This window comes from Ochlerotatus camptorhynchus, unplaced genomic scaffold (genome assembly GCF_037179485.1).
Source record: "Ochlerotatus camptorhynchus isolate MF236.1 unplaced genomic scaffold, CSIRO-AGI_Acam_v1.1 ptg000165l, whole genome shotgun sequence".
Classification (NCBI taxonomy): Eukaryota; Metazoa; Arthropoda; class Insecta; order Diptera; family Culicidae; genus Ochlerotatus; species Ochlerotatus camptorhynchus.
In genome coordinates, this window is record NW_027040655.1 from 245,064 (window position 1) to 266,919 (window position 21,856).

Below are 21,856 nucleotides of genomic sequence, written 5' to 3' on the forward strand. Positions count from 1 at the left end.
AAACCGAGTAAACAACAAAGCTATCAGCTTCTAATACAAACAACACGAATGGTCATTCCATCAGATGATGCACAGAGCTAAAAAGCAAGAAGAACTTTGATAGCAATAAAAAAGCTCAAGTCTTTGCCGTGTTTTGGGATCAGCTACACGGTCGTCCAGACCTACTCAAATTTAAGTCGAAAGCGGATTTACTCAAAAATGAGTTGAATTTTCCGCGTAAAAGCCGTTGGAAGAACTTCTCGAATCTGAGGAAAATCCATGAAAATTTTACCCAGTCTAGGAAAACACTAATAGACTGAATGAAAGCTCTATCGATTTTTCTCATACTCGAGAAGTTTTTCCTTGAAAAGCCCGGAAAATTCAAAACACTTCTGAGTAAATCCACTTCTGACGAAATTGAATCGACTCGACTCAATCTTGAGTCGGACTGAACGAACGTGTAATTGGAGCACAACGCGGGCTCGTGGGTAGGTATTTTACGGTTCAAGCTGAGAACTAACCGAAACAGAAAAAGTCGCTGGGAAGATCGAACAAGAAAGAAGAATCCACGAGGCAGAAAACAAGAGATTAGAAAGATAATTTTTATTACTAAATACACGCAGTAACGGCAGACCAGCACGCGGTGGTGATGATGGTAGCGGAGAGCAATTGCCCGAGGGCTACAGTAATTAACTTTTGGTGGAAGCTGGGCTGCTGCAGCCACCACACCGGTCAAACGTTTGTCCAATGACTGCCAAAGCAAATGACCTTTACCAACGAAGAATATTGCTTTCAACTACACGAGATCGATTGACTCTATCTAGGTTCTTCGATGTTCGTGTAGAATGGCTGACTTCCTGATCTTTATGATGGTCAGGATTGGCGTATCTAATCCAGGTGCCTAGGAAGTGAGACCCTCTTACCGAATTATGTAGAAGCCAGCTCCCTTCCTTGAATGTGAAGAATCATGTTTCCAACTTCCATCAGAATTAATCTCAGCTGAAGCCATGGTGATTCTACAAGCAATTAAGGTGCTTCGCTGTGAGATCCTTATTCTCGTAACCACTTCGAAACTGTAAGTGCACAAATATCAGCGTCTACGATACATACCATAATGAAATTGCTACTCTACGTTTGCTGTACTGCAGCATACATGAAGTAGCAATTTCAGGTGAAATGGGCATTAATTTCAGAGATGTGTGTAATTGAAAATTCACAGTGGAAGTGCATGTATAGCCAACGTGGTGGCCATTTGTGTGGACTCTACAAGGAATCACCTTAAGAAGAATTTACTAAAAGAGTCGCCGTCTTCCAGCGGAAACCATTAGGACTACTAGGTCGGAAGTCTGACTGAAAGTCGAACAAATGTTCCAAGAGAAGTCGAAGGAATCTTCTGGAAGATGTTGGAAGGATCTTCCAGGAGAATTCGGAAGAAACTTCCAGGAGAACTAGGAGGAACCTTACAAAGGAAGTCGGAGGGAATTTACATAGTTCCGAAAAATGTTTGTGTGTGAGCTTGGTGATCGTGGGGCTTCAGTATTCAGTTTGTGCAACCTGAAGACGGTGTCAATGATTGTATTTATTACAATTGGAAGCAATTTCCGCAAGTAATCAATTGCCGGTGAAACCACAAGGACTTGTGGAGGAAATTGGAAGATACTTTGACTGAACCAGTAACGCTGGTAGATCACCTTTTCGTGGTGCGTTACTGGTATAAGGATCTACCAACTTCAAACTAGGGGATCAGAATTTTCAGAAATCAAAGGAACATATTTCAGTCCTTGTTACTTTGTATAGTGACAAGTTACTTATTAATAGTGACAAGACTCCGGTAATGACCACCCGTGTTGTAAATTTTAATTTGTATGTTTCAAATCATATAGAGGAAATGGATGTAATGTTGGCCTAAACGCCCCTAATTTGGGCCCATACATAAATTCAGCAATCGACTAAATTTTCAATAGCGACCAAAAATATCCATTAGTACCGTCCCAATGACGCGTTCATCTAAAGTGATAAATAGCAGATTTTTGGCGATGGACCCAATCTTAGATCCATAGGCCAACATTAGAACCATTTCCCCTATATTGTTTATGTTCTTCTCTTTTCAAAAAGCGAGTAATGGCGCTATAGACATAAGCCATAAAAGGCTAGGACAAGAGTTAGTGCTCATATCCAAACCATCAGAGGAAAATGGAGCATCATTTAACGATTCTAGATTAGGTGCTTTCAACGAACAACTAATCATATACGGAACGTACGGTGCGAGATGTCCACGTTTCATCGATTTATTGGATTCTGAAGCATTGTGTTTAAATTATCGATTTAAACAGGTCCGATGTTTACTGAATCATCTTGCCCCTTAAATGCTGCACAGTAGACCTGACAGTTTTGGTATGTATTCAGTATTTTCGATGTGAAATAATATATCAAATAGACAAGAAAAATGATGGAGGTATACCAATCATTTTCCAGGATGCTTCCAAGAACTGGCTGTGTTGATTAGATTAGAAGTTGAAAGACACATCGACTGGAAGCTACAAGGAATTCAGGGCGAAGTTGGAAGACACTTTTGGGGGAACTCAAGAGAAATTTCTAGAGAATATTGAAATATATTTCCTGCGTAAGTCAGATCAAATTTATAAACTTATTGAAATTAGGTAGTAATCTGGATTTGATGCATCCTTTTACAATGTGATGAATGAATAACGATTAAAGCTTATTACCTGTCTGATATTGATTGAATAAACATATTTCCCAAATACCGGGAATTCCCGGGAAGAGCCATCAGTCAAAAATGGCTGGGAAATGGAAACACTGGTCTTTACTAATTTACGATTCTACCTGTGCATTATTATGACTATGAGTCTATGACTTCTACCTATACAGGAAAACTTCAATCAACTTAAATTAGCCGTTTTATGACACCGTATTCCGTATTCCCATGTTTCTAACCGATTCCCTAATGAAACTTAATCGTTTTATTGGCAGAATGCATATCCAAACAGCTAAGTTACTAATCAGACAGCCACAGATCAAAACCGTCTCGAATAGCACCACCACTTCAACTGACCTAACTCAAATCACACCTACATGGCCCCGGTTGTCTTTGTCGTCATATCGTTCGTCAAAAGTTTGAAATTGAATCCCTCCATCAATTGGAAAACCCGTCAAAAACATCTTTAAGATATTTACTCGATGCGCATCACATTGGGTGATAATTTTCACTGATGCGATCATAGTTCTTCATTCCCCGGATCCCCGTCGAATATGGTGCACGTGTGAACGGGCTGTGCACCGAAACCGTTGCACTTGTGAGATCCCAATCTTACCAGCTCAGTAAACCATAAATCTAAACACTCCAATCCACGAGAACTTGAATGTCTTTCCCCCAAGTCGACTAGTAAGACGGCGAGGGGCAATCACGTGGTCATAAATTTAGGAATTTATTTTAAGACTCAACCTTACCCGCTGCTGCTGCTTCTGCTGCAGCAGAGCAGTAGAAGCATTCGCTATAGGAAAGGGGGATTTGAATATTTCTGTCGATTATTTTCACATGTTCCTGACAAAAACTCGCACCCGAAGGTCAAGTTGAAGGTTCGTCTCGTCGTCCCGCAACTGCCATTGCCGCTGCAGTGATGACAGTGAGCGATTAGAAAGCTGTGATTTGTCTAATTTGTGACTTTCTTTTTCCGTGGTTGGGTGTGTCGTAATTCAGAAGATTAAGAACGAAAATGGTTTCAGCGTCCCCCACCACTGTATTCGGGATTCTGGAGCTAGTTTCGAACTAGGGAGTTTCATCAGAATTTAAAACACCGCATTGCCCATGTATGCGTAGGTTGCAACAGCAGCAACACAGCAGCACATTCACAGTTGATAAGATTCACGATTTCATTTTTCTTTGTTGTCAGCAGAATCGGTTTGAGCGCTAGAAGGGACCGGAGAGAAGACTTTCCTTGTCATGTTGTTATTCATCGCTGCTATATTGAAGATCCAACCGTGCTCCATTGCTTTCAAGCGTACGCATGATTTATGTGTTTGGAACCAATCTCGTTTTATACATTTTTTTTGTGTGTTTAGACAGTTTCGAGGAAGTTTTAGACACATTTTTCATACTTTAAAAGCTGAGCTTGCTCTCAAGGAGGAAAGGCAAGTCGAAGTGTCGGAGACTTGCTGTGTTTCAGCGTTTCGCTGGAGCATTAAAGTTGCCTTATTTGGGGTGATTTAGTACGCAGCTCGTTAGAGGTATCACAGAGAGAGAGAGAACGGTTTTCTCTGTGGTAAAGAGCACTGGATGGCAGTTGGGATTTTCACGGGATTTAATTGAATGGAGAAATAAATCTACCTTCGTTATATTAGTGTCTGCTTCTAATGAATACGAATGATTTACGTTTTGTAAAATTAGAAACATTGAACTTGAATCTGTGAGCGTACGTGTCGGGCGGTTTATTATTTTATTCAGAAAATCACGAGGAAATGGAAGTATTGCGAAAAACTAAAAAAAAAAACCGAATATACTAAGTTTAACGGCGACTTCGACATTGTAGGGATTTACGAGTTATATCTTACAGGAAAGTTTGAGAACCTTTTTAGCGTCCAAGACATTATTTATGTTTGAAATTTTTTTTAGGGTGTTGGGTAGTGTAATATTTTAGTATGCTATTCTTCAAGTGTTAAGAAAATTAGAGAGAATTTAGAATTCGCTATTAACTCTTCGAACTTTCTAGAAAGATTGCAAACTTTTTCCATCTAGAATTCTAAGAAATGCTACAACTTTTCATAGGTGAAAGAACTTATACTTTATTTCTCTATCTCTACCAATGGCCATTCCAGACAGTGTATTTTTATTTTTAAATTTTCGGTTTTCCCGGTTCAAATCTTAAGAGATTTGCGGTTTATAATATTCAGCAAAAACAGAAAGTATTCAATATTATATTTTTTAAACGTTACCAAGTGCACATTTTTTAGTTGATTGTGGAAAAATATATTCCACAGAGGGAAAAAATGTAAAACTGAAAGTATAATTCAACTTCAGTGATCGACCAAATTTTCAATAGCGGCCAAAAATATCTATTAGTACCGTCCCAATGACGCGTTCATCTAGGTAAAATTGATAAATAGTAGATTTTTAGTGATGGGCCCAATCTTAGATCCATAGGCCAACATTAGAGCCACTTCCCCTACATAAAGGAAATGATCGAATTTTTGTAAAAATGTAAAAAATAACACACAAGTATGCAAAGTTGTATGCAAATCGGAGAAGGTTTTATCTTATTTGGCATGGAGCTGATCTTGATCCTCTTCGAATTGTTAAGGATTAATCCAAGAATTCACTGCAGCTTCCTCCAAGAATTCTTTATGTTTAAAATTCGCTTGAATTATCTTGAAATTTCCATGCAATTCACCTCAGAATTACCTTGAAATTCTGTTCAGAATTATCTTAGAGTTCTCCTCTAAAAACTGCTCAACATCCACTTGGAATTCTTCTTAGAATTCTCAAGTAATTTTACTCAAGTTACCTTTGGAACTATCCATGGAAATCCCATACAATCCTTCTAATAATTCCTTTGGAATTATACCATATGAAAACCATTGGGATTTTTTTCAAGATTTCCCTTGGAACATTCACTTGAAATTATCTCCGCAGAAAAATCAATGTCATCGGAATTTGATTGAAGTTCTCATAAGAACTCACCTTAACATTCTTATCAGAACATATTAAGAATATTCATTATGGATCTGTAATCTTGTATTCGTCATGGAATGTCCCACAGAACACCCTAAACAATTCTATGTTGAACTCGTCAATTGTGTCAATTGCGTTCTTAGTCAAAACTCTGTAAGAATTCTTCCAATAACTTCTTTGGCTTTTCCAAGAGAGGATGAAGTATATTTTTCCCGAAATTCGAGGGTTCACCCTGGTCACCCTGATTAGAAATAATGTTATTTTTGAGATAGGGTAAATGCTGGCTTCGGCACCCATTGACTGTTTTCGGTAACCAACATTTAAACGTTAATTCCACTGTATTTGCTAATCAAAACACTTCGCTGAATATATTCAAACGATTCCTTATTCTGTCAATTTCAATCTAATTACATTTTCACGCCTTTTTTTTCCTTTATTTAACGTCGGTCTCTGTTCCGCAATCCAGTGACAATCACCGACGGACATCGATTGCCATTCATTGACGGCAACCGAATGTGCAGGAAGGCAGCTTCCACTCCTGCGTAGGATATCGCACCCATTCACAACACACATGGGCCGGGACCAACGGCTTTACTTCCCTTCCGAAGGAAGACGTGACCAAAGATTTTTATGCCTCAGAAAAATCCCACCGACCTCGGCTGGGATTAAACCCAGATCCATTGGGGTGTTAGAAAGCAGTCACGCTTACCACTACACCACCGGCGCCGGCTGCCTAAGCAATCATGTTAAGCCAGATTTTTCTTTAAATGAAATATACGCACTACAAAATGCGGCTGATTTTGAGTTGCCGATAATAGAAGAATTGGTAAACACGCAATTCTAATTGAAAGACTGCCGCGTTGTAAAATCGCTTTCAAAGCACAAAAATAAAAACATCATTTGGTACCTCATACGTGAAGTTTACGAGTTAGTTGGAAACGCTATCTAACATGAAGCTTTAGTATGATAAATATTGGCTACAGAAAGGTCTGAAGAGGGTAGGTTGATAGTTCCACTATAGTACTAGAGTAGTTATTTTAGTCCTGAGAAGTTTTAAAGGTTCTTCAACTTGGAAAAAATGTTCAGGAATCTAACACTTCAAAAATATATAGTGAAAATGACTCTAATGTTGGGCTATGGATCTAAGATTGGCCCCATCGCTAAAAATCTGCTATGTATCAATTTTATCTAGAAAAACGTGTCATTGGGACGGTACTAATGGATATTTTTGGTCGCTATTGAAAATTTAGTCGATTGCTGAATTTATGTATGGGCCTAAATTAGGAGCATTTAGGCCGACATTGCATTCATTTCCCCTATATATATATAATTCCGAGGAGAGTTTTTCACCGATTTTAGAATTGAATAAATGTTTTATAAAAGAGAAAACGCGAGGAGAATCACTGCAAATTTCTGGTAAACTTCCTAAGGGAGTTCTGAACAGGTTTCCAAGATATTTCTGAAATAATGTCCTAAGGAATTTTGAGATGAATTCTAAGAAATTTCTGCGGAGAAGAAATGAAGTTCTGAATTCCTAGGTAATTCTTAGCATAAGTCCATTGGAGTTGTAAAAACTTCAAGGAGAATTATTCCTAGTTGGTTCTGAGAAGATTTTGTCGGGATATTCCGACACGATCAAGTAAATTTTAAGGATAACGCTAATCGAATGATGACGATAATTTGATGTGAATTATAGTCAGAATTAAGAGGGTGTTCTGAGATTTTTTTAAACAATAGAATCAGAAGGATTCCTGAGAAGGGTTGCCATGCCCACAAAGCAAACATTCATTGTTCATTTGTTAATATTTTTTCATTCAGTTGATGAAACTTGGTTTTACTTTAAGCAATTGAATTTTCTGCATTGAAAGTCAGAAATGAACAGCGTTTCTTTCACTTTTCGTTTTTGTGACGCAAATTTGTGAACAGCTTTTCGTCTTAATATAAATTTACTGTGTTGTATGCACTTTTACGAACCTCAAACTCTTTTCAATCAGTTGCTTTAAGAAAATCGATGTTCGTCAAGTGAGTTCAGAGTTATTAACATCAATTTGTGCGAAAAATTGAGCTTGCCATCTCTAAAAAGAATTTTTATTAAAATTTTGAGATTATTTTTTATTTAATTTTTAGGATATTATTAATGGAATATTCTATGGAGGATTCCAAGGAAATTCAAGGGAATTCCAAAGAGAATTCCAAGGTACGAGAAAAATTCCAAAGGTATGCTTCTTAAGAGTTTAAGGAGAATGTTGCAATCTTCATGTCTCAGAGACAAGCAAATTTAAAATTTAATTAAAAATTAAAAAATTAAAACTTTCCGTTTACCACACATTTTCTTATACAAACTAGAATATTCAACCGTAAATCCAGTTGTTAAAACTTGGCTAATTTTTTTGCATACCAATCGGAATATAGGGATCGTAAACTTGACCTATTGTAAAGATTAAATACAGACGCCTTATGGTTGCCTTTCTTATAAAATTCAATATGAAGGTTAATTCCAAGATTGCCGCGTAGTAAACACACACGTAAATCGCCGATTTCTCGCGAATCAAAAATCGATCTCGAAAACTAATAACACTATCAGGTAGATGAATGATTCCTCTACCATTTGGTTTTGGTTGTTTAAAAAATTGATCTGTTATTCACGAAAATTCGGCGATTGACGTGTTTGTTTACAAAAGTAATTACGCTCAAATCTCAAGTCACTCCGGAATGTTGTTTGCAGGAGGGTTCCAAATGAAATTTCAAATATTTAACATGATACATATGTCAAGAATTGCTAGAAATTCTACGTTTTTTTTACTATAAGGGCCCTTGGCGAGCGAGGGGTCCATTAATTTGAGCTAAGGAAAGTGGCAATCTCATGTTTTAATCAGTTTCGACCAATCAAGCGGATATATTTAAATATTCAAAGACCATTTCAATGGCGGCCTGGTTTCAACGAGAATTGCTCAGGGAATAGTTGAATCATTTTCCCGGTTCTTCAATCGAATTAACGAGCTTTTTCCGGTTTTCCCGGATACTTCCAAATTACAAATACTTTCAATTCCCAGTTTTCTGTGGCCACACCCTGCATTATGTCTAATGTAAGAAAATACCAAATCCCTCCGTTATCCCCTGGTGTAAGAAACTGCACGGAATGTGGAGACCCCCTAAGCCTTTACATATTTTGAGGATGACCCCATATAAGAATTGTCTTATGAGGCAAAATCCGGTAGACCTCTGGGGTTATCTCGGAAATGAGAGAATCAATTTAATAATTTAAAAGAGAAATTCAATCAGATATTTGCATTTTCAAATTGTGCTTATGATTATCAATATTAACATAAACCAAAACATCCAAATGTCTCTAGAACTTAAAGAATCAATTCTTCTACTTCTTGATTATTACGTACCAACTGGAATATTGCGACGGCCCTCATATATTCTTTTTCAGAAATTTATTCGATTTAATTTTTTCGGTATTACGCATGATCAACAAGATAGACAAGAATACAGTTTATATCAATAATGTCATCGACACATATTTATACTACAGGCATATTTCAACATTGAGTGTTTTTAATTTCGCCATTATGCCCACATTTTACACTCCAACACCACACCAACGTGCATTAATAGCACAATTACTGCAGGCTCTAAAGTAGGTTGTGAGAAGTCAACCCTATCACGTGATCAGAAATTCTTCCTCATCTTTCCATCAGGAAATAATAATCTGCTCATAGGCTGTAGTAACTCTCGAATGAGCTAACCAAAAGAAGCAGCAAACTGCATTGTACTTACCGATTCGCCCTCGTTGTGCTGTGCATCGCCGTTGGCCTGTGATTTGAGCTGATCGACGTCTTCAATCTTTTCCAGCTTGCCTGTGCCCTCTGTGACTATGCCATCCTTGGTCGGGTCCGTCGTTATATCGACCGAACGCTTACTCTGTGCTTTACCCATGGCTTTACTGTTTTGTGGTTGTTAGAACGGAATTGTCTGCAAAGGGAGAGAGTAAGAGACAAAGGATAATTGTTAGATTATCTAACTTTGAAAACGTAAGCATTATCGTCATCGTCGCCAAAGTAGGTTCTGTAAGTGCGGGATGGTGCGAACTAATTAACGCTCGAGCGGGTCTTGAATTACTTCGTGGAACTGAACTGGATGGAAGCTGGAAGTTACAAAACGGGTTAATCAGTGACTAAACCTGACAAATTTCTCATCTTTAATCTCTCGGCTGGCTGCCTACATCGAGTGGACGGGATCCTTAACGCGAATGGGGCAATAAAAGTGGGACGTAAAATATCGTCGGCGATTAAACCAGGTGTAAGTGCTGCCGGCCCGTAGGCTGCTAGACCTAGGTACGTCCGGTTGAACTCGATGGCCCAATAAAAAAGTGCGATAAAAACGAATGAAATCCCGTTAGTCGTCGTAGTCGTTCTGCACTTCTGCATATTTTCATATGTATGCTTGACTCTCAAGCTTATATACAATCCCACTCCCAACCTAGTGCTCTTCAAGAGAAGTATGTTATAATTAACATTTCCTACCCTGCTAATATCAAGGATCGGCCTGCAAGTAAATTAATGAATTTAGTTTAATTAATACATTATTCCGTTCGTATGCGACTAGCCCCGAGATGACACTCTGGGGACCAGAGATAGGAAAAATTCTGTCGAACACTTTGTAGAGTGGTCTACCCGAAGAATCGTGTTTCGCTTCACCACTTGCCCTAATCTTCATCGGACGGAACTACATATCGGAGCTTTTGTTTGTGTATGGCAAATACAAACCACACTGCACCGTCCTCCATCGCATCGTGGCTCCCTGGCCTGGCCAACAAACGATGACCGAAACCGAAAGAAGTATGTGCGCCGGCCTACACACAACCACTCGACAGAGCTAACACCATCAGGGGAGTAAATATTACACAGGCCGCCGCCACGCATTGTTGTTTGGCTGGAACGGCTTAAATGTTTGAGGAGAAAAACGAAATTAGAAATTGATGTTGGTAGAAGGAACATCGCAAGAAACATGATAGCAACGGAAACTGACCTATTGCACCGCAATTGAAAGGTGTTGATTGGTGGGGGTTCATTTAATGCATTTTTTTATTCACCCAACTGGAGGATATTTATATTACAGTTCTGTGTTATGTTTGCTTCAACAGATTGCAGAAACCCAACTGAAAATCAGAACCTATAAAATTCTAATTATTCTCGAGGTGTCCTTCCCGCATAAACGCGAACCATAACTTGATCTTACCGAAAATGGTTAAAAATTGTTTATAATCCCTGCTAAACTTTAACAGAAATGGCTATGGAACTTTACATGAACGTTTGTGTGATAAAGTTTTAACTTTCTGTATCATGGTTCTTTGGAAGTGAACCTTACAAATAATGGGTTGTTAAGAACCATTACCATTCAAAATAGTTGTTTTCTCCATAATGCAATTTACAATGTGGGAAAGATCCAGATCAGCCCTGGGACCTGGTAACCTAATTAAACTACCTCAAAGTTTTGCCAAAGCCTAGGGAATTTATAATCAATAATTTACAGACAAATAATTCGTGATATATTCCACATAAAGTTGATCGATGTTACAAAATCATCTATAGACCTTACCGACTACCATAACTATTACCATTAAAATTCTCAAATCATAAATAAAATGGTTAAAATATAATTCCTTTCCCAAAAATGTATGGAGAAAACAAGAAATTGGAATGGTAATGGTTCTTAACAACCCATTATTTGTAAGGTTCACTACAGAAAACCCATAATACATAAGGTTAAAACTTTATCACACAAACGTACATGTAAAGTTCCATAACAATTTCAATTAAAGTTTAGCGGGGATCATAAACAATTTTTAATGATTTTAGGTAAGGTCAAGTAATGGTTCGCATTTATACGGGATGGAATTATCCTCGGAATTTCCTTAAAACTTTTCTCAGAATTCCTTTGAAATTGTACTCTGTAATTTCGATTCCTTTTGATATTTTACTAATACATACCCTCGGAATTTCATTGAAATTTTCATCAGAACTCTCTTTAAATGCTTCTTGGAACTTATTTAGAAAAAAGTCCAGGAATCCTCTTCACAATCATCATGAAATTTTCCTCAGAACTATTATTTTTTTCTTTGATTTGTTTTCCGTCGATCTTGTTTACCGTCGATCTTGTTTTCCGTGTTGAGCACCAATGCTACTGACGCCAGGGAGGCAGCTCCCACACCTGGACCCTACCTATCGACCCATCAACTCATGAACCGGGGACCAACGACTTTACTTCCCTTCCGAAGGAAGGCGAGATCAGAGATGTTATGCCTCAGAACATCCCGGCGGCGCCGACTGGGATTGAACCCAGGCCTGCTGGGGTGAGAGGTAACTCTCCCTAAAACCGAAGACTGACAACGCTGCCGGAATCCAAGACACAGATATAATAGCACTGCGCTTGAGAATTATCCTTAAAATTAATGCTAAAATTTCCTTAGTGTTTTTTTTTTTTTTACATTTTCATCACAATTCTCTTGACAGTTCTTCAAAATGACTATATCCTAAAAATATCAATCTCATGATTTTGTATTCAAGCCAAGCTACACAATCTTTTGAAGAAAGGACAAAGTATATTTTTCCCGATTTTACATTAAAATTCACGGCTAGTGCTAATCCCGGTAATTTCAAATATCCAGCATATTGTTGGAATCCCAGTTGTATACAAAAGGTCTATTGTTATTGAAAAAAAGGACTAAAAGCCTCACAAACCGCAAACAAATACGTTTGAGTTGGTAGAAATAAGCATTGAAATGCAACAAAACGGCAAAGCTCGAAAATAGCTTCAGACGCCGAAATATAAGAAAAACGCGAAAAAAGTGGTTACAGGGTGATTCGGAATAACTGTCATTTTTAAAACTGGTTCTAACGATTGAACGCTTGCATGATTTTTCGATATCAGTAGATACCAGATATACTACGTACATAATCTTCAACTTAGCATACTTTCATTCAAGTCTCTCTCCCATTATTTTTAATTACCAGCCACATTTGATGCGAAACATAAATGTTTCATTCTTTCGAATAGATTTCAGTTTCTAAAAGATATCACACGAATTTATGCATTTTCATGGCTGCTTGAATTCGAAAACGCATGAAATTTCAAATCCTACTATCAATACAAGCTGATATTTGTACACGCTTAAAAACAAAAATACTTGAACATATCAGGCATAACATTTGATAACGGCACAAAAGCATTTGTAAACAAACTTTCTAAGGCCCTTTACACGCGAACCAAAGTACGCCCACGCAAAACAACAACATAATCGGATAGGGGCACCTATCACTTTCCGAAAGTGGTATTGGTTTGCATGGGCGTACTTTGGTTCACGTGTAAAGGGCCTTAGAAAGTTTGTTTACAAATGCTTTTGTGCCGTTATCAAATGTTATGCCTGATATATCATATTACCCATTGAGAAATGCATATTTGTGAAATAGATGACAGTTATTCTGAATCACCCTGTAGAAGCAAAAAAAAATAAACAAAATTTAATAAAAAAAAAATCTAAAACACAACCCTTAAAACTTAACAAAGAACCGTTAAAATTACCTTATAGCATCTTTCTTTACCTACATTTAAATCTTAAACCAGGTTTACATATACAGTTAAATCTTAAGAAGAAGAAATCGGCCTTTAAAAACATAAAAAGAAAACTAGTTTAAAGCGCCAAAATAGTAAAAAATAGGGAAAGAGAAACATTTAAACGCTAAATATATAATAAGAACTCAAAGTCGATAAAAAACGCCAAAAATGTTTGAAAACACGTTTAAATAGCGTTAAAATTTGAAAGAAAAATGATTGAATCGCTATGATGAGAAAAACGATAAGTGGCGTTTGAACTAGGATTGGGCGATCTTGGATCGATCGTTTTCATTCCGATTTCCGATTTTTCAGATCGATTCTTTGTACTCGAAAAGATCGAAAAAATCGATCTCTTCTTCTGATCTTTTCGATCTTCACAAAAAAAGGTTCTGAATTTTGTAGTTGTATTTACATCTAAAAAACGAGTTACTCTCACGTGGTAAATTAAACGAACATACCGTCCACATCAGCATCGCTCCTTACAATGACGTCAATATTTGCGTGTTTCCGACATTTACGAATACAGCAACATTTGATGAATTTAGGCACCTCCCTCCTGTTCTCATTGCTCCTTACCGTCACGAAAACATTAAATTGAATATTATAAAGGAAAGAATTTCTTGGGCTACCAACGTAAACAAGCGTATAGTCAATTCTATATGCAAGAGTATTGATGGTCCGAAAGTGAGGATAACAATAACAAACCAATATTTTTGGCTAGAGGTAGAACAAACTAAGCACTTGAAAATGGGATTACGAAAGTGTGTGAGTTATAAACGTCAGAAAGGTCACCTAAATAAAAACCATAAGATCGATTCTTTGGTACCGAATTAATCAGTGGATCGATTCTAGAACCAAATATAAAATCGATTCGTCAAGATCGATCTTTCTTTGAAGATCGCCCAATCCTAGTTTGAACCAAAAAAAAAGCATGTAAAATATCTCAAAGCCTCCTTTGTCTAAAATGGACTCCAAATCACGAGAAATGTTTTACAACACTAAAAAAGGAAGAAACACGCAAAACTTAAACATGATCGTATTTTTTTCTTCGCATTTCAAGCTTATTGCATATCACATATGGGCTTATTGCGTGCTCTCAACTTAGTGTTCTACTTCCACAGTTATTAATTGAGAGCTTTCGATGCCTGAACCATTTTTGCATTAGTATAATTGTGTGGCAAGTACAATCCTACTCTATGCCCAGGGAAGTCGAGAAATTTTCCAACCCGGAAAATTTCTAGACCGGACCGGGAATCGAACCCAGCCACCTCCAGCATGGTCTTACTTTGTAGCTGCGCCCTTATCGACTGAGCTAAGGGAGGCCCCAAGTTGTGTTCCAAATTTTTCAAATAGCCGATATTGCAAATTCTCGTATTCAGAAGGAGTGAATATTTTAAAAGAAAATCTTTAAATTATGGGTGTTCACGCGTTTAAACATTCTCGGAGAAATTGTCCTACAGTAAATAATTTCAACCAATTGCCCCAAAATTTCCAACAATTTTTACTCAAATGATCGTGAAAAAAAATCAAAACAAATTTGGATGCCAGTATTTTGCATAACCCATACGAATCGTTCGCCTTCCAACAGTAACGATGCAAACTAAATATCCTATGGTAAAATACGGTTGTACAAAGCGGATCATCGCTACTTTGTTTCATAGTTACGTTGGATAGCTATATTATAACCGGAAAACCGGTAATTGGACGCAGCTAAATCTTAAGCAAGTTAGCCGCCGCAGTGCGATTGTTGTGTGTGTAATTGAAACTGCCACTGGCAGTAACAAATTGGGGTGGTACCCCAATCGGAAACCGGTCGTTGTAGGAATATTTGAGCCAGCAATTTCTCCATGGCCCCGAAGAAAGCCCATTAACAATAGCGATAATATCGGCTGTAAATAGCCACGCTGCCCAGTCGCCAGTCAGGTTGTGTTAGAGCATCCTAACTAAATAACAGCAGTTTACCGATGGTGGCAGCGCGTAGCTTCCGAGGTATTTCCGATAATTGAGCGTCAAATTATTTCAAACAATAAATCATAACAGATTTTTATGGGATCGCCTGACAAGGGGAGTCTGGGGAGCCCCGGAAAGCCTATCCATGCACTTTCCACTTCACCAGTTGTTGACGATGTTGTCTTACTTGTACGTACGTAGCTGCAGTGTTGCTACTTGTACGTAGCTACAGAGGCATCAGCAGCGGTACTTGACTAATTTGGGCAGCTCTCGATTTTTTCGAGGATTTGTTGAGGCCGTAAAACGATTGGATCTTCAGTGAAGTGGGAAAGACCTGATTCCGGTGCTGACTTGTCTGAGCGAAATACAGTTTTCTCCATTGCTCATGCCCGGCAGCTGCTATATGAAGTTTTGCATGTATGTTTCAAGTCACAAATGACAAAGTTAAGCAAATTTCAAGCTGTAACTAGTTACAAATAGCACGAGTCGCATAAACTGATGCATCTTGGTTTTCCGAAGCGAAGCGACGGCAACTACACTTTTTACGCATACGTTTCGACCACGAACAAACGTTCTTCCAGCTCTTTCCTCAACTTGCTTTAATTGTGTTAATTAAGTCGTAAAAAATTCCGCTACGTCCATAATTCCTTCTCAGATCGATGACTTTAGCACTTCTGTTCAGCTGTCCAGCCAGGTATTAACTACAAGCAGAAGATGTACAAATGTAGCTCCCATTTTATCGCCAACCAATCAATCGATTAAGAGTAGAAGCCAGAATCATGACCGTTCGGCGTGCATTTAGAGCAGGTTCCGTTATAACCGAGTTAGAGCGCAGTTGATGATGGTGAAATACTAATTAACGATTTTATGGACACTGACAACAAAAGGAGTGGATATGTATTCTGTTAGCCTGGAGCATTGATGTCTGCGAGTTTATTAGACAATTCTAGATAGAGCTGGAATTAGGGCATACCAGCTATGATTTCTCGAAAGTCATGGTTCGTCCGACATCACCATCGAGTGGGTGAAGACTTTCCCTACCCGATGGATATGTTGGTTTGTGTAGGCGAGCCTTGAATTCTTAGAAATCAACGAGAGAAGTCATTGTTTACAAAAGCTGTTGCGCCTTAATTAGAATTTAGCAAATGTGGGTACTCGCTGAAAGTTGACTTCAGTGCAGTGAGAGTGACAGTGCAGCTAACTTCACATACTGAACTCGATTTCAACAGACTACTTTAAGCTTACAAAGAGTCATAATGTTATTTCTACCTCTTATGCTGAAAGTATAAAACAGCACTTTGCACAATAAAGAACGAGAAAAATGACACAATTTTCAACACCCATATAATGCATCCTTTTCACAGTAAGACATGAAGTTCTTCTTCATTTTATTGCCTCCATGATGAGAAATTATTACTTTTATATGATGAAGTTCACATGGACTGCGAGCAAGTAAGCAAGCAACCAGGCAGTCAGACAAGGCAGCACACGTCAATTCCCAGTTGTTGCTTTGATCCGGAAATCCGGAAGGCCCTCAAAGACCGGAGCTACCGGTTTGCGTGAGCTTCGAACCATTCTCAAACTCAAAGAATTATCATCGGAATAAAAATGTGCTCCTATCAACGGACATGACATGGCGCATGAGAATGGACGCAGTTCGGTCGTTGAGACTCTATCATTCAGCTTTCAGCAGAAACCTGTTAGTACCCGCCCGTCATTGATGGGCTATCAAGGCGATTCACGTCGTCGTCGAACCTGATACAACGGCGACGCACATAGAGGTTATGGCCCCCCACCCAAAGATGGTGAGAGGATGCCCGGAACGTGACCAGAAGCACTAATCAGATTGGACTTGGAGCACCACTACACTACACATCAGCAGCAACTGGTATCCGACATTAAAGTGGCATTCGGTGGTTATGGTGTGTCGATATTTGATAAAAGCAACAGTTTTGTTCATGGGAAACGATTTTAGGTATCGAGTTTTTATGAACGGCTCGGGATCCACCCTGTGGTAGGATATTGGTGTAATTCATTAAATCTGAAGTAGTTTTCCGATGGAAACGGTTTGAAGGAGTGGTGGGGACTACGCTAGCAGGTTTCCGTCACGCGATAGTGTCATAAATCGTTTATGTAAGAGATTTCAATTCAACGATTAAGGGGGTATTCCCGATCTTTTTTTTCAAAAAATCAAATTTTTTTTTTTCACGTTTTTTTGTACTTTAGACTATATACTTTCATCCCCCCAAGCCGTTTTCCGATCAGCGAATTCGGTGTCCAGGCATAGCTGACTAATGGTAAGAACCCCCAAATGGTTTTAACTAAAGTCAAAACTTTAAACGCGTTTTTCTCGAAACCACATTTTTTTATCGGGCGAAGATTTTTCTCAGAAACTATAAGAGCTATTGACTTGAATCTTTGCGCATTTTGTTCCTTATTAAATTCTTTGGAGCTTCTCCCACTTTCAGCCAAAAATATTAACATTTAACATTGTTTGAAGCACCTTAAAGCTGCAAAAAAGCGGGCTAAAAATTGCCTGTTTTTTCATATGGCCGCCATTTTGTTAATTTGCAAGATTTTTTGCTGCCAACGGGAGAAGCTCCAGAGAATCTTATGCAGATTATAATTTCATCACGAAATCTGTTTCAGATGAAGCCGTTCCAGAGAAAAGTCTTCGCCCGTCCAGGCGTTTGCGGCGAACAGGGGTCTGTTTGCCACCATTTTGTGACGTCAATAATGTCTTTTTTTATGTCGAAAAAAATTTATTTGTAAAATTTAATGTTCAATAAACAAGAATCCCAAAGAGTTAGGCGCATTACTATTCATTTTCCTTGAAAAAAAATTAATTGAAAAACAGGCCGAAAAAAGGCAAAAGATTGGGAATACCCCCTTAAGTGATTTAGAACTGGTCTCGTGTCATGTTTTGTCCCTCGGTCGACAAGTTAGTAAGAAAATATGTTTTTTTTTATGAGTTTTGAATCGTTATTTTACCAACATAGGATCATATAAAATTCTAAATAAATATACACATTCTTACGTACTTCACAAAAATTGTGAATTCAAATCAATTCGAATCTTAAACTTCATTTACAGAGCACCATTTGTATGTCACCAGCACTAAATTAAAGTTCTTGTCTCTCTTTATTAGTTTTTGTATGTCTTGTCCTCACGTCTCGATATGTCTCGTCATCGCCCACTGGTCGCCATAGCCGGTCGAACTCCACAAAAATCTAGAACCGCACTACCGTTCATACTGGCGACAACAGTCTGATGAGACAACGAATCCCCAACTCCAAGCTCCTTCCCTGATCCTGTCCTTCGACAATGTACCCCTCTAATCCTCTAACCTCGGGTAAGCCACGAGTTTTCAGCTCAACTTCTACTGGACATAGAATTAACAGAGAATTATCGACTCCGTAAAGCTAACGCGATTAGCCCTTCCAAATGAACGAAACATCCGACTTTTAGGGAAATCATGACTTAAAGATTTTTGTTTTTGTTGTTATTGTTGGTACTTTCGACAGCTCTTCTGCAATGCTGCCAGTCGCGTCGGAAGTCAATTAATCCATCATGCGATACATCAAATTACATCAGAACTCAAAAACAAAATCAACGATCAGGAAGGTTAGGCATGTTTCGGGTACCCCCAAGGAAGTGGCCAGTTCCTGACTAGGATCAAAACCCATCATGCAACACATCAAATTACGTCAGAATTTAAAAAAAAAAACAAGATCAATTACAAGCCAAACCGAGTGCCCAGGATCACATTGCCCACATTTAGTCATGTTATAGGTACCTCCGAGAGAGTGGCCAGTGGCCACCCGGTGCTCCTCCGTCTAACACAGAAATCATTTATCTTTATTGCCAGCATAATATATATTCCTCTTTCGAATAAGGAAATTAAGCAAGGAATGGTCTTTTTCACGTCCATGGATACACTTCGCACATCTGTGTGCATGTTGAGGCCCAACTCTGCAAGGAATTTCTCCCGAATGACACGCTTCACGTTCCCATACTTCTCCAGTACCAACGTTAGATTATGATCATTGGCACCTCCTGTGGAAAATCGTAAACCCGTAAATATTGAACGTTACCCCCGCAAGCGACATCCACAATCATCGCTGCCTTTCCATTTGCATAATGTAAAATGAATTGCTCGAGGTTATGCATCAGGGCATAATGCACACTTGTTTCAGGTTTAAACTTGATGAAGATCTCAGGGTTGTTGCAGAAGTCCCTATTTTCAATCCACAAAATCCACGCCATAGAAAAAATATTGAATTTACAACTCAAATACCCACTCCACACGCTTTTCCATCTTAAATTGTTGAAAGCATTCCGAACAATTTTTCAAAATCTGTAAGAAATGTGAATTTTTTGGAAGTCCTAAAATTATGAAAATTTTAATATCCACCCAAAATCATGAAAAGTTCCAGGTCGTGGACATATCCCCAAGTCTTGCATGTTTGAATGTTTTCTTAGGACGAGACATAATTTTGAAATGTTGACCTTAAATCTTTCAATCTGTTCTTAGAATGTTATTTAAGAAAGCATTAAGAAACAAATCTCAGTTTAACATTCTCAATATGTAGCTGCAGAAACTCAAACAGTATTCTCAATCTGAGATTAACAAAATTTTCTAAGAATCCTGAACTTAGTCCTGTGATTTCGGATTTTTTCAACTCTTGAAGATGAAGAAATAGATAGAATTTGAAATTGCCATGCCCGTACTTCATGCATATTCCAGGTTTTTTACAGAGTAATCCACTGATTTGCTGAGTTTATATTCAGGTCACAACTCCAAACCTGAGTGGTGTGGATCGATCGATCGGAGGAAATTGCACTATGTATCTTCGACTGTCATTTTCTTACTTTTTCCATATGGGACTGATATGCGATTCTAGCAGACAATGAACAAAGCGCACCAAAAGCATAACGTGATCGAGTAAACAACTGCCGATAGCGCAATCGACACCGAAAGATACAAGTGTTGCTGAGTCAACAACTGAAAGCAAACTGACCATTCTATGATGTGCAAGTTTTTACGAGACTCACATCAGCTTTACAGACTCATAATAAATTTCAGGACTTTGTTCAATACTGAATTAAGGCTTTAGAACTTCAAGATCTGAACTTCAGAATAGTTAAATATCTTGCTGATACTATTCCTTACAGCACTGAGGCTTTACAAAGCTTTTTTTATAATTATTATTATTATACTTTTACACTCTTGGATCAGTCGTGATTTGTCCGGGGATGAGATTTGAACTTGTGACTTTGGCGTGAGATGTTAACCACTACGTCGAGGCCGCCCCCCAGTTGATGTTTTGAGTCTATAGAACATCAAGATCTTAACTCCAGGACATATTGGATAACCTTAAAAAAAACGTCAGGTTCGTTACAAAATGCTTGGTAAATTTGGGCATATACTAATAAAAAAAAAAGTCAAGCTATGCACAGGATGACCACTGGATTAAAGATTTAAAATTACTATTTTTTCCGGTTTAATGGTAGCAGCTAAATATCGTAAAATACCCCAAGTAACAGTTCATGTTTTATCGAGCTTTTAAAAAATTCTCCAAGCCTAAAACATAGTCTACAAGAGCATGATAAAACCAAAACAGTTTCTTCAGACATAGATTATTATTATTTTGGATACAATTTTACCCTTAGGAATGCCGTTTGTAGTTGTGAGATTAAAATACCTTGTTTTCAAGAGAATTCAGAAGTGAATAGCAAGGAAACTCCATCGAAAATCTTTGACAAATTGTGAGGAAAATCTCAACGGAATTGCGGGAGGATGCTTTGAGAATAATGAGCTGACTTCCAAGGGAATTTTCAAAAACAAAATCTGCGAATTTCTTGATAATTCTCTTTAGATTGCCAACACTATTATGAGAAGAATTCCAAGGAAACTCTTACTAATATTCCAAGAGTACATTTCCAAAGGATAACTTATAAATAGAATAATGGAGACACATTTAAGCGAATTCTCACGAGAATTCTTGAGACTACAAAGATAATTGTACAGTGAATTCTAATAGCTTCTGGTTTAATATTAATCTGGATTATATAAGGCTGTTAAGGACTTAAATTTCGAGAAAATGCTAGAGAGGATTGTAAGATCATTCAAGGGGAATCCTGAAAGCAACTCTGAAAACATCTTGTGATGATTCTAAGGAAATTCTTGAGAAGATTCCATAGGTTACCATAAATGATTCAGACATTGAACAGTTTTTCAAAGCTCCGTTCACAGAAATTCAAGATTCGGGATTTGGTAAAACTTTTGAAATTCAGAGACCTCGAATAGTAATTAGGATTTCATGATTACACAAAAAATAAGATCCCGGTCTAAGAAAACTCTCCAAACGAGAAAGTCTGGGAAAGTCCCTATTATATGATCGGTAAAATTATCTCAAGATTATGAAAAAGTTATAAGACACTGAAGGGTCTGAGACTAAGGACTTACTGGTTGAGCAAAGTACATAAAACAGACGAAATTAAGTATATATACCTATGGTTAACAAGTTAACAGAATTCGATCAAAATATATAATACAAAAATATTTTCAGATTTTTATGAACTTTTTTTTTAATCCCTGATCTCTCGGTATTCGCGGTT

General features: G+C 37.9%; 1 protein-coding gene across 4 annotated transcripts in view; it reads right to left on the reverse strand.

The window, feature by feature from the left end:
* The window catches only part of LOC135701495 (fibrous sheath CABYR-binding protein-like), a 292,932-nt gene that overhangs the window by 105,468 nt on the left and 165,608 nt on the right, over positions 1 to 21,856 (reverse strand). For all 4 annotated transcript variants that reach the window (XM_065222303.1, XM_065222304.1, XM_065222301.1 and 1 more), the window contains exon 3: positions 9,449 to 9,643. In XM_065222303.1, coding sequence (XP_065078375.1) covers positions 9,449 to 9,607 — 159 coding nt within the window. In that variant the 5' untranslated portion in view covers positions 9,608 to 9,643. The remainder of the gene's footprint in view (positions 1 to 9,448; positions 9,644 to 21,856) is intronic.